The 13,854-nt window shown below is 41.3% G+C and overlaps 1 protein-coding gene across 5 annotated transcripts in view; it reads left to right on the top strand.

Annotated features, from left to right (window-relative positions):
- The window catches only part of LOC135492828 (uncharacterized), a 48,048-nt gene that overhangs the window by 10,845 nt on the left and 23,349 nt on the right, over window positions 1-13,854 (top strand). For 3 of the 5 annotated variants that reach the window (XM_064779513.1, XM_064779521.1, XM_064779504.1), the window contains one exon: window positions 7,934-7,992. In XM_064779513.1, coding sequence (XP_064635583.1) covers window positions 7,944-7,992 — 49 coding nt within the window. In that variant the 5' untranslated portion in view covers window positions 7,934-7,943. Of the gene's footprint in view, window positions 1-7,933; window positions 7,993-9,737; window positions 10,041-13,854 lie in introns of those variants that run through there. The other 2 variants (XM_064779495.1, XM_064779487.1) reach the window with 2 other exon arrangements.

The following is a 13,854-nucleotide window of genomic DNA, read 5'->3' as shown; positions in this document are numbered from 1 at the left end:
TCCCGTCGCCCTCGCAATGATTAAGCAGGGCAGATTGGACATCTTGGCTCAAAGTGAGATGGCTGTAGTGCAGATATGCCAGTCTTTGAATTCTGTGGGATATTACAACGGTTATAGAAGACAGTGCGCTAAGGTAATAGATTCTCTGGCTGTGGCTTTGTATGTAGGATCGGATTCAGCATCAAATAGAGTTGCTATGATCACGGACTTCCACTATAGGCCAGTGCTGTGATAGGGTATACTAGTAATCTGCAACCCCTTTTACAAGCTTTTTAGTAAAATGTAAGCCCCTTTAAGGTTTTGAGATTCTGAAAAACCATTGGGGGTTTTCATTTTGCTGAAAAACCTGTATTGGGTGCATATTCGTGTTGCCAGAAAAAAACCCTTTAAGACCTTTTTAATTATAATACATGTATACACTTTAACCTAAAAAATGTTTGTTATTAAGAGTGAATGCATTTGGTCTTATGTTAATTGACCTATTAACATGAATTGGCCTTTCATAACTTTTGTCTCAATTGACATTGTCAAATAAAAATTGGGTATTTTTGCAGATATCAGTACGCAAACGATCAAGGAAATTGCCCGGTGTCCGTTCCCAATTGCCTTCAGTCTATAATCTCGGTGTGTGCGCAGGAAACAGGAAACCTGCGATTACCACAGCGGCATTGGTTACCACAGGCTAGGAATCTAATCAAACTTCTGTCATGTATTAGGACAGCCATGACCCGTGGGTATTCCATTAAAGGGCAGGAAGGGACGATACAGGGTTAATAAAGGACGATTTGGTGTCATTTGATATTATGTCACCGAACATACTCAGTCGAAGCAGAATCTGGGAACGACTTGACTAATAGACCTAAAATTGTTTCGACTTCCTTTATCCACGTACAGAGTATACTAATATGGAATGCTACCTAATAAGTTGGTGTTCATATGCATTTTCTCGATTACCTTCAACTCCCCAAATTATCAGTATATCAAGAATTTATGTTTTTTTCTGCATGTATCACGATCTTACGCCGTGGAAGTTCCATTAAGGACACGAGGCGACAGAGTACGGTCAGTGCCAATATGATTCTTCTACTATGCATTTAGCTCTGAATAACGACGGAAATTATTCAGTGTGTTTGTTGATGTAAATCATCAGTCTACATGATGCAAAAAGGCTGTTAGTTTAGCTGATCGGACAGCTGGGAATTCATATTCACTAGCACGCTTATTACTATGCGGTGGCGGATTCTAACCCAATGAAACTGCCATTAGTCCACGGTTTTAAGATATTGCTTGCTATGTTATTCATATGAATGCCTAAATCTGGAGTCAAATGATTTAATTTGTAACCAAGGGCGATGTAATCATTCGAACACTCCGCCTTTGGGAGCTCGGGTTCAATTACGGGGAAATCTTACTGGGCGCAGAGATACTAGTAAGGAGGCGGAGTAATTTTACCAGTAGATGATCACAATTTGACTGTCTGTTACAATTAATGAAGTTGTGTTTTGTTTTATGATTGTCACTGCAATTTTTTGGAGACGACAAAGCGTTACGCTACTGTGAAAGAATTCATTTATCAACCGCTCCGTATTACGCGGTGGATGATTTGAAATCATAATAGGCTTTGAAGAAAGAGCAGAATTCAAACCTTTCCACAGACATTTCGAAGTTCATTGAAATAAATATCCTACATCAGTTACTATGGTACGATTTCGTACTGCTATTTCGGCTGTGGAAGCATGTTGCAGCCTTTCATAGCCTTGCTAGTCGCACTAATCACCAATTCGCCGTCCTCATTCACCTCGTGAAATATGTTGCAGTTCCTCGTGACCTGACCGTGGCCCCACTGTTTTCAATTCCACCTAATTTCATTACAGGTTTGCACGGCATGGATCGAATCCTATACGTCTTGATCGATTAGATGACTGATTAGCTCTCCCTGGCGAACAAGAACTAAATCAGATTTCCAGGCATTCTGCAAATTATCCAATGTACCATTTGTTTGTGGGTGGAGCGCCTCGTAAAAATTTATCAGATCCACCGCAGTTCGAGGTTCAATAACCAAATAATTCCCTTTGAAGAAGTGTGTTTCAATGCCTAGAGGCTATTGAACGAAACGAATGGTATAGGTATGTCATAGAAAGTGCTTGTTTTCTCTATCGAAATCATATACGAACCCCAATGTGCACCCAACTTGGACACAAAATACTCGTAGGCCTACGTGAGTTGGTTTATGCTGTCACCAGCTTAGGTTCCCTATGGACTTCATCAGTATGTATCAGCTGAAACAATCGCAATTGACCCAGAATTTCATTAAATCAATTTTTTTGGAACTGTACCTACATGTAGACCTTTAGTGTTTTTCAAGTAGTGTGTGGTTTAATAATCAGAAAATGCAACTATATATACGTCTACATGCATAGTTTACATCTGAGATGGTACCGTGATAGAATGGGTTTATATTGACGTCAGTCTTCATTCGAATATCTAGCATCAAAATTGGCTTTTCCTAGCTGAGGGGATGATTTCTGTAGCAATCCAAGCAACATGGAGACAGGGAAACTCTAAACAGCGATGATTGATTTTCAAGCCATAAGCCTCCAGGATGTTTCGATCTCGACATATGTTCGTGGTAATACCGTGACTGCTCAGGGGCCATCTTGCATGATGTGCGGTTGATTTACGTGATCAGAATTAGACCGAAACGAAAAGACATACACTTTCAACAGAGAATGTGCACTTCCTCCCAAAGAAAATGATCATGAATTATCAATCAATGCCAACCTTAAAAGAACACATGACATGAACCACGGCTATCTCTTTTATATAGAAGCTGATAAAAAGATAGATTGGGAAGTACTTGGTTCCATACCAATACCTTATAAAACGTCCATTCCATGTCGATGGTTGAGGAAGAAGCCAAATCTGTACAGTCAGCAGTGTCGCTGCATTGACAAGGTCGATGTGGCTAGTGCCGCTGGTAGCGGCGAAATAGAATCGAGGTTACGAATGATGAGGCGCCTCTCACTCCAAAAACATGCAAATCCTGTCTAAATCATCAGCCGTTTAGTTGAGAAAGCAAAAGGCGAATTCTGACGACCACGCCTGGAGTTTTGCACAATCTACTGCGCTCACAGTCATCAGAAGTATAACGATGGCCATCATACAAATACCCGGGTTTCTTGAAGACTACGGTACGTCCAGGTCCAGACTAATATAATCCCTTTCCACCTTTGAGAGATGACTGCAAATAGTGCACCACCGTGACTTGTTTGGTTATGATAACCAGAACAAGTCTTATATGATGGCCCACGATCCTGATCTATAGAGTGCTTCATCAATATGCCGCATCTGCTGGCTGATTAAGTGCCCAATATCTCCCGAATTTGATTCTCACATAAGTGGGTGGGAATTTATTAAATTACCTGGTAATCAATCGGCTGCGTGATGGTCCTGACGCTGTGTTTTTTAGTCGAATAGACCATCACGAAAACATCTGACACACACTGAGGACGATATTAGGATACCTTGACCGACCCGTGTACCACTTTATTATTTCAATGGAGAGTTTAGTCCCTATCTGATGAAGGCGTGGAGCGTGTTGTTTGTGTCCTGTTGGGGATCTTATATGCCTGAGGATACCGGGTATGTTAAACGAACACGATCCAACCTAACTTTGCATAAGTTCGTTCTTTTCCCATAATGTGCGATTGTGAGAAACGATGAACCGGATCCCGACTCAAATCTAAAAGTGCGATTGGTGAATTATCTCTGATCCTTACAGTTATCATTTGCGATCTATCTTATATAAGCTTCTAAGCTTCTACATGTATTGGTCATTCAGCAAGTAGCAGTTCAGAGAAATCGCCCTGCCAATGAGCCTCTTGTTGAGGACGTTGAAGAGGCGGCAGCGCATAATCTGAAGACAAAATACGTCACATGTAGATTTAAAAATCGCTAGAATGTATCTTACATCTGTTTTTTCCTTTTATTAAGGAGATTTACAAAAAAATAAAGAATTTTAAAACGTTTGGCGAATTCATGTGAACGCTACCTGAGTTTGGCTTCCAACGATCGTTCACGCCTGATTATCCCCCATCCCATCGCGACCAAGCAGTGCTAATTCATCAAACAGTTATTGCAAGAAACCGGGGATTATTAGCATGAAATATTCAGTATGTCTTCTATGCTGCATGCCGCCTAACGACCTTTCTTTGACCATCCTATACATTCCCTCCCCGTACGTCAAAAGGGGATTATGGTCCATTTCACAAGAAAATGGCAGTGAGGACGTTGGTAATTTCACACAGAAAGTGCAGCAGATGAAACAAAAAAGACCAGTGAAGCGTAAAATTCAACAACCGATTCGATACAGGTGGTATGTGGAAAGCTAAATGCATCTTAGATATTAATGAACGCCGATAAATTTACGTATTTTCTTATTTTTGTCTTATCCATGCCGGTATCCAACCATCACAACCCCATGCTTATATGAGTATACACCGCGAACGTTTGGTCTGTAGGCCGGCGGCGAGATTGTAGAACATTAAGGAGCGATGTCACACTTAGCGTCTGTTTAATTGTCGTTATGCTTCCTTTCTTGCCATTATTTTACCACTAGTAACTTACCTCCAGAGGCAATAAGGACCCACGTAACAAGGGATGGTATTTGAGTTTGGTGAATAGTGCACGTCTTCGGTGATACATCAGCCTAATGAGAGGCTATGGAAGTCTACATCACTATCAGAGGCGTCGTTGTCTTCCCACTGACCCTTCCAGACAATTCCTTATTAGACGACCACCTAATAATATTGAGCCGGTTGATACGATTTATGACCAGCCTTGCTCCATCGATCAGACCTAAATGACAATGTATATCACATTAGCTGGAAGATCCAGGGCCGGTCAACGATTTCGGTTGGCATTTGCCGCCAATTGGTGAGCCACGAGATTGCATCTTGATATGAAGGCGATAGGCAATATGTATTGATGGGAAGGTACAATCAGGTATGTAACATCAGGTCCCAGAAAATGTGCAGTAATAAGCACATCATCTCCCATGCAATCATCTAGACGTGAACGGAATATGTATTCACCACCACTAACTCCATTTATAAAACAATTCTCTTTCTTTGATAGTTCTCCATAACGCCTGATTGAAGCTTCATCCACATCTCAGAGGATGGGAAAAAGATTGCCACAGCTGACGTGAATATCAATGTACTAAAATGGTCACAAAAGTAATTATGCCCTTTGGCGTTGAAAGACACGCCAAGTTGGTTTTCTCGGCTTTGCTTGACTGTCACGGATGAACAATAAAGAGGTTGATTGAAATTTGTTATTGGTTGGTGTTGAGAGTTCTGGAGGAAATGGCACCCAGATCTGGCCAGTTACTGGACATCGGAATGTTTCAAATTCTGAAAAACCATGCAGTGAGGGCTTCTCATTTCGCTGAAAACCCTTACTAAGAAGTTGTCCGCTGGTGAAGAAATTTCAGTTTATTGAAACTGCATCAATTCAACGCCTCGCTAAGAATTAACTCAACTTCGAGAGCAAGATAGATGAATTTGAAATTCGCTCAGTCCCTTTAGGGATAAGAGAAGAATAGGTGATGTAATTTGTGCTAGCTTCTCGTAATACGCTCGATTCCTTACATCTCGTCTCTGCCTGCTCTTCACTGGAGAGAAAAAAACCAATTCATCTTTTCTGTATCAGGCAATTCAATCACTTGATTAAAGAATTAGATTAAAAATATTTGATGATGAATTTTGTCAGACGTGCCGTGTTGTTAAGCATTAACTTTGTGCAGCGCTTCATCTTGTGCTTGTTTTGAAGGAGCTAGTTAACTGAAGTGTGGATAATGTAATTAGTGTGAAAATCAGGGGTGTCAACAGGAATTTGTGAGGGGTTGTGTTTGAAATTCGCGTCATTCTAGCTCACTTTGAGCTTATACTTGCCATGTTGTGATCGATGAGTAAAGACGCTACATGGCCACTGCACACTATCCAATTTCCTCAGCATTCTTATTCAGATCTAACTACATGTTATATATGTTACGTCCCTAAATCAGCTTTTTTCAGAAAATTACTACAGAGTCGATTGTGTGCCACGGGCATTAGCAAGCCCATACCGTTCCGAAACTCAACATAAAGAAAACGCTTCTCTCAAATATTTACCAAAAAAACCCATTTCAGCTGCAACTGCCAGCCGAATTGACGTGATTTACATGTATATTCACTACATTAGAAAATAGAACAAATCAAACCAGACATATTGCACATTGACGTCTCATTTCATTTCATGATCAGTACTCATTGTCGTAATGGAATATGAAAAACGTATTAGTAAGTAATATTACGTCTCGGGGCAGCTGTGTCAGTGGAGATGATAATGGTCCCTTTTAGATGGGTACACCTGCCGATTGCCGCGTTGCCTTACAACTTCATTTGAGATGATGGTCCATTAGAAACCATCGTATACCTACTGTAGAATATGTAGCAGTTTTTACTATTTGGTGATATGATTCTTTTTCTTTTGAGGTCAGGCCGACTTGATTGCTCTGAGAAAAATTACATGTACTTAAACACAACAATTCGTATCTCTCTGACCATTGGTTCAAATGGGAACAAATGATGACCCATGAAAATGATTGCTTCACGAATCCAATATCTTGGTCACTCTATTGTACCTGCTAAGGCATTCCACATTCTTGGAGGGTTTTCTCTGCAATAAATGACATCTACTTTTGCTATTAACAGCCGCATTAGCACTGTCAATGACCGGCTTTGCTATTAATGAAGACATTCCAAACTCCCTTATTCAGGCATTAAGGTAGTTTTTCATGTCTGTGAACCCATTGCCTTATATCTTGTCCCTCATTCGAATTCACCGATTATTTACGGTTTGTCTTCAACACTAATCATCCTAGATCATTAGGGACAATGTTATTCCCGGTTACCATGGTACCCTGGGAATGTGAAAATGTTGCTTGCTGCATGGTCCAGTTCGCCCTGAGAATACCGGAAACCACCTATATCCGGAGCCATACTGATCTTACTCAGTTTGAAGATGTTAGCGTTATTTCCTATTCACAGCCTTTGCGGATGCAGCTTGATTAGTCGCCCATGGTAGAGGTGTCAGGCCCATAATCTGAATGTGTCCGATACCCTATACTGACGGACACAATGGCAAGTCACCGTGGGTGCCATTTGGCCACCAGTCCTAAGAGTATTCTTGGTGGTTCCGTCGCTTTCTGTAGCTGTCGGCCAACTAAGCATTGAAGAAGAAGCAGTTGATTTGTCTGGTACTTGACATCGGTATTCTTTATATATATACATTTGAAGCACGCACACGTACGTCTTGCGGTCAGCATTCATATTCCGCTTTTGTATGATGGTATTAAAAAAGAGCATGTGATTATCTTGTCCGTTGTGCTTCTTCCATCTGATCTGACGGTCTAAGCCAAATGTGTCTGATTAAATATCGATACGGAACCACGCTGAGAGAATACCGATGAGATTACTCCTCTGCTAGTTCAACCAATCGATTGGAGATGGAGTTGCAATTGCAACTTTATCTTCTCTGACGGTCGGAATCGACAACCTCTTTCGCAGGCGAGGCCGTCATCAGCAACTTCATTCGCAGGCGTGGCCGGCATCGCAACATCATTCGCGGGCGAGGTTACCATCAGCAGCCTCATTCACAGGCGAGGCTGTCATGACGCACTAAGAATTATTCTACAGCCTATTTACATATATACCTTAGTGACATTTTTTTTCCGAATCCTAAAGCTTTGAAAACCGAAGAAAATTCAATGATAACTTAAAGCAATGCTGCTTACTCGATGATGGTGGTGACAAGCTGAGTTACACTACATGTATTTCTTGACAGTTGTGTGAATGGGTCGGATTCACTAAAGTCAACCTTTCTTCTTCAGGTGCTCAAAGATGGGTAAAAAATCCAAGTTGACGAGGTGGTTAACGGGTTCAGATTCAGGTAAGTTGTCTGCCAATGCGATAAGTAACAGTTTATGACGGACCATGCAGTGATTGTGTCTTCTTTCACAAACCTAAAGCTGACTCATGATAGGCCTCTGCAACATGATTTCAACTATGTTCGTCACATGTCGACATGACAAACAACGTTGAAATTTTAGTTGAAGTCATCTTTTAAATCTACGGTAAGCAATTTGGACCACTGAAATGCGACTTTGACTTTCTTGAATTGTGACAGTGTTGTCTTGCCGCGGCTGACGCTGTGTTGTCTTTTCATACTTATAGGTTAGGCTGTGCGGTATATATTTAGTAAAGTGTTGTCTTTTCATGGAGTGAAGCTGTCCTTTTGTCATTCAATGTCGTTTGTTAAAAAGAATATTTTATTGCTGTTGTGTCGTCAAGCCTTTCCAGCAGGAAGACCAAGCTTCGATTTACAAAAAGCCATTTCATCAGAGGTACATGTAATCACAAAAGTCATCCGTCGTAAGAACAGAAAACCGTTTTTCTTCTGCTCTCGATTCTCGCGGGCGTCAATAAGATATGTTGGATGGAATCTCAGAAGTACATCAACAGACAAAAGATATCGTTCATTTGACAGAATCGTTTGAGAAGTCAACTTGATAGCCTCAGGAAACTGTCCCATTTACTACGGAGGTATTCCTCTTCCTTGAGATGATTTATTTACTGATTTTTCAATTTTGTGCGGCTATTCATTTTTGCGCGCGATCGCGACTACATAGGTGTCAACGAGTGGTGTTGATTAAAGGGCAAGTCACATCATGGCGGAGTAGGTTAACCATAACGCGAGGAAACGTTCGATGTACTCTGGTCTTCTGCTTGTAAAGCACGTGGTCATTTTGACTTGTAAATGTATATTTGATTTGTGTTCGTCACTCACGTATTCAGCCAAGCAATCAGATTGCTCAACCAGTTGAGATATTGGTTCGAACAGCATCGGGATATCCCCAAAGTAAAGTTCTTTGTACATTCCTGTTATTCTGTCATGTGTCAGTATCGGCAATAAGCTGTGGTGTTTGTAGTTTGATTATGCATGCACGGGAACACATTTCCGCCTACACTTAATGCACTCTAGGCACGGCAAAGTTGCGGTCAGAACAATGTCTTCGGTCTGCTACGATTTTAGTGACGATCGACGCACATTATCATTTTTTAGTTAAAATTTTTACGCTGCTGATTCTGGTGTTGCGATATTTGGCCATTATTTTCCAGCCTAAAGCCCTGAATCGGAATTTTCAGAAAAAGGAATGAAAATCTAGTGTTTAAGAGAATACACATCTACAAGGAGGGACATCTTGAACAGAAATTCTGCTGCCTACACCCATCACTCCGCAAGACCTTATATATCGCTAGCAAAATCTACTGTTACGAATGACCCGTCTGTCACACTGAATTATCCAGAAACAGAATAATCACCAACCAACGTTATACTGCAGCACCCGTTCTGGTGTTTTCCAGTTGAATCGCCGCATAAAGTTTGCTTCGTCTACTTTATTCGGTCTTCCTGGTGTCTGCCACCATGCTTGTACATGATTTTTTTTTTCTTGAGGTCGCCGTTTTGATTTAACCAGTTATGTCGTAATTCTACCAAGAATATATAAGGAGACTGTGGAAACCACAGATCAAAATATCTCAATCCACTCTCTTCATTTCCCGTCTGCTTTCACATTCATCGATAGCTCTAGTTGTCGGTCCAAGTCTGACACCCCGATCTGCAAGGCCCAGGCAACGAGCATCTGCGCAACCCCACTGTCGTCAACCCATCAGGTCAGCGCGGCATGGATATCCGCTCCAGTCCGCAGTGCCATCACTGCCATTGATGAATGAACCAGGGCGGATTACTGGCTCTACCTCATCACAACACTACGCAGGCGCGGGAGAACTAGCAGTCACTGGCAGTAGCGTCTCCTCTATCAGTCCTGGATCAATCGTGGCAAGCCAACTCTCATATATCGTCAAATCCTATGCACTTCTTCCTACAGCATTGTGGATTAAGCTTTGGATACTCATCATATGGATTATTGAAGTAAGGTACGTTTCCCTTCCTTTTCCATCTCTAAGATAACCTTGTCTCACCATTGATACAAAATTGGTTCCAAAACCCTGTGTCGTCTCTAAAGTAGGGCTGTTATCATGGAGTGAATACAGTAATGAGCATTCTAACGCTTCGATTCGCCTTTGATTAGTATATATTGGCAAACTTGGCGGTGGCATTGGAGGTCGTCTTAGGAACGACGAGCCTGTTTGTATTTCCTTTGGCATAGTTTTAAGGTTCTCTCTGTATGTCGCTAATCGAGAATTCGGGATACTGTGATGTCCCGTGCACCTGGTCGCAATGCCATGTGCCCTGCTGTGATGTGAACGGGGTTGCGTGGTATCGCCTCGCCTTGTAAAAAGCAATATATGAAAGTTACCGCCAATGATATTGCACAAGGTATTATCACGGTTTTACACCCGTGGTATCATTAATGTGCCCTGACCACGGTTTTAGATGATATTCTCACAAATGACCTCAGACTTATTCAGAGGTATTATGCACTGCATCCTCAAAGACTACCTCAGTTATCCAAGAGTCAGTCTGTAGCCGCTGCCTCATCCGTCTCTAATTTATGGCATCATTACGGGGAATTTGTCAGTACATAATATTTAAGATAACAATACATGTACTGTATGTATAGGTCGATGGCTCTCTATCCACCAATAAAAATATATGAATTGTCAATTTAGAAAGATCAATCTTCAATAGGATGTCGTCCGACATCTTTAAGGTCATGGGTAACGTAACTAATTGAGTTATTGGAAGACTATTTGTTGAAACTAAAGATAGGGTTATAAGGTCGATGTAAAACTATTCTGGTCCAATGCATAAATGCACATGTACACTCGCCAGGCCTTTCAACATTGGGGCCTTTGGGATAAAATCATGTGATTCGCTGAGTGCAATAAAACGGACGCTTTGGAACCCATCAATCATAAGAATACATTGACAAAGAATGCTATGGTGCTTTTAGACCGGAGTAGCCGATTGGGAAATTATTTTATTTGCAAGCGTGTGCAGAGATGATGCCAAAGAGATTTATAGCCTTTTTCTGTAATGGCAATAATAATATCTTAATGTATGTTATGTCTTACTGAAGAATTTGCTTTTTGATAGTGCTTGCAACAGATATCCATTGGCAAAACTTCGGAAGCTTTTGGGAGCTTGCCAGGGCATCTTCGATTAGGCGCAACCTTTGTTCCGGCCCGCCCCTTTATGACAGTTACCTTTTCTCAATGACAATAATGCTTCGATTAACCAAGGTTACTTACCATGTTGCATTACGATCAATCCCTAATTGGAATATCGTAATGCGACTCTTTGCATGGGAAAATCAATTGAGAGGACATTGCGCGATGGCGCGATGGAGGAAATCGATGTTAAATCTCTTTTATAGTCACTTATGACAGGTTTGGTAGGAGTTAATGCATGCTCAGAAGCACTAGCCCTAGAACTGATGTGTCACATTTGCCGAATGAGAAGTACATCTTAAATGACATAATTGAGACCTCAGTCGCTCTCCGAAGAGTGTGCAGCCACCTATTTAAAAGCAATGATCGTTGGCGCATACAATGCATTAGTAACATTGGAAACTTCCATGTGCATCTTGATTTGGAAGTATAAAATACCACGATATCACAAGTTGTAATTCATTAGAAATTGTCTGACTCTCCCGGGTTATAGTAAATGCAGCATATTTTGATTTTGCATGGCGCACCCGCAGTTAAATGCCTCCATTAATCAAGGTTACTTTAGCATCCTTTATTTAACAATCGATCTATACTGGAATATTTCTCTGTGCTTCTTTGCATGGGAATATCAATGGAGAGGATGTTGGTTGATGCGATGGAAATAATATCAACATGGTGTCTTGCACATTTAGTGCATGTTAAACTATGCTGCACGCGGAGATACTTGGATAGAAAGATTGGTCAACCACCAATGCCGGGAATCTAAATTTCCACGACCTTCGCAACTTAAATATACTAATTGGAACGAGTCGATGTGTTCTGAAAATGCTGTTCAAATTCGAGCTTAAAACCTGAATTACAGTGTCTTGGATTTAGATTCTAGACTCGTGTCACTTGCAGCTCCATGTTGCTGTTTTGATCATGTTGAATTAATAATTAGTCAACATTCTACAGTGAATAATTTCAACCTTGAAAATATCGATGCTCGACGATATTCGATACTCCACACGACATATTCCATTATGAACGATGAAACATACTCTCGCTCTCTCATGCGTTCGATTCAGTCAAAATCTATCTATTGACCTGTTTGAAAAGAACTCCATAAAAAATCATTGAAAATGTAATAGCATGTACTTCAGGGAGATCAACGCCTTTTGCTGCAAACGTTCCTCTGTATTGCAACAGGATGCTTTTGAAAGGCACCGTTGCGTGTGGAAAAATGAACCTCGACGGGAACCATTCAGCCCTTAGTTACGGTGAAACACGCCGATCGATCGCCGTCGTGATGTCGATAACCCTCTCTATTTTTCTTTCAAAGACGTTATGTATATGCCATTTCCGATTGCTGATCAACTTGGCGTTTTACACTAAAGGGTACTTACTCTGGTTCCGGGTCTCACTTTGTCGGTGAACATGTAGCTGCATCACTATTTTGAGTATTCGTCAACGTCACAGCTTCGTATCACTTTTGTGATGTTGATTTCCTCCCTTATTCTTTCAATTGCCGCCAAGTTTGCTACTCATTATGCAGTCTCTTTTTGTGATTCTCTCCTTCACCAGTTCTGGTTTCCCTTTCATCAAAGACCTCATAATAAGACCTCATCCAACACGTTCCGAAGGGAAATGAAGATGTATTGCCATTGTTAGTTTCTTCCTAGGCAGCCTTGGCTGCAATCTTTTTTCCTGCGAGTCAAGTATACATCACTTCGGATGTTCCCCTTCAAGAATACGACCGTCATCTAACACAGTCCATGTGGAAAATGATGATGAATTGTTATCATTGAGTCGTTATTTGTTTCCTTGGCTCTTCTAGTTGCCGCCAAGGCTGTTACATGTTTTCCTGCGATGCTATGTAATGGGCATGCTAAAATGCCAATATTAGAGATCGTACAACAGCGTTTATGCCAATATCGAGGTGTCTATATCTCGTCGTTCTCACGACGATGAGCGGTCTGGTGATATATTTTCAGAGAGACATCTCGACCTTCTCATGGGGTACGATTAGAAACAGAAATATAACAAGTTGTGTTGTACTTGTGGCAGCTAGAGTACGTTTGAGCGGATTAAGCAACTTGCGACTCGCAGTAACCTTATCAAAGAGTGACCCAGTTTATTTCGTCGGTGAAGCAACCCAAGAACATGATCTGGCCATTACATCGGAAACCGCTCAGAAAAGAGACTATGAACATGAGACGGTAATGGACTGTGAATAGACCAACAAAGCACTTGTCTTCTTGAGTAATAATAGCGGCAACGCTCATTGGTGTGATCTGTACTAATGTCAGCAAACGAGGACGGGGATGGCGTTTCAGAAAAAAGAAATTTTATGATGTGACAAAACTGAATATATGAAAAGCAGATTGCTTCTCTGCAGGGCCTTCCAGAGGAATGATCGAGTCTGGTGTGGAATGCGAGTGTTATACCGAAATATCTCATCGGTTAGGGTAAACCTCCAAAAGCTATATGATTTCGATTTGAATGTAACTTGGCAACAATGTACTGTGATAACGTTGTGATCAATGCTCGCATATCAATTGCAGTGATGGTTGTTTCTTTCCTGGGGCCTTATATTGGTCTGGAGTCTGGTCATTCTGGTCTTAAGTCTGGTCTGACA

The sequence above is a fragment of the Lineus longissimus genome, chromosome 1 (assembly GCF_910592395.1).
Source record: "Lineus longissimus chromosome 1, tnLinLong1.2, whole genome shotgun sequence".
NCBI lineage: Eukaryota > Metazoa > Nemertea > Pilidiophora > Heteronemertea > Lineidae > Lineus > Lineus longissimus.
This window is presented reverse-complemented; position numbering and strand designations above follow the sequence as displayed.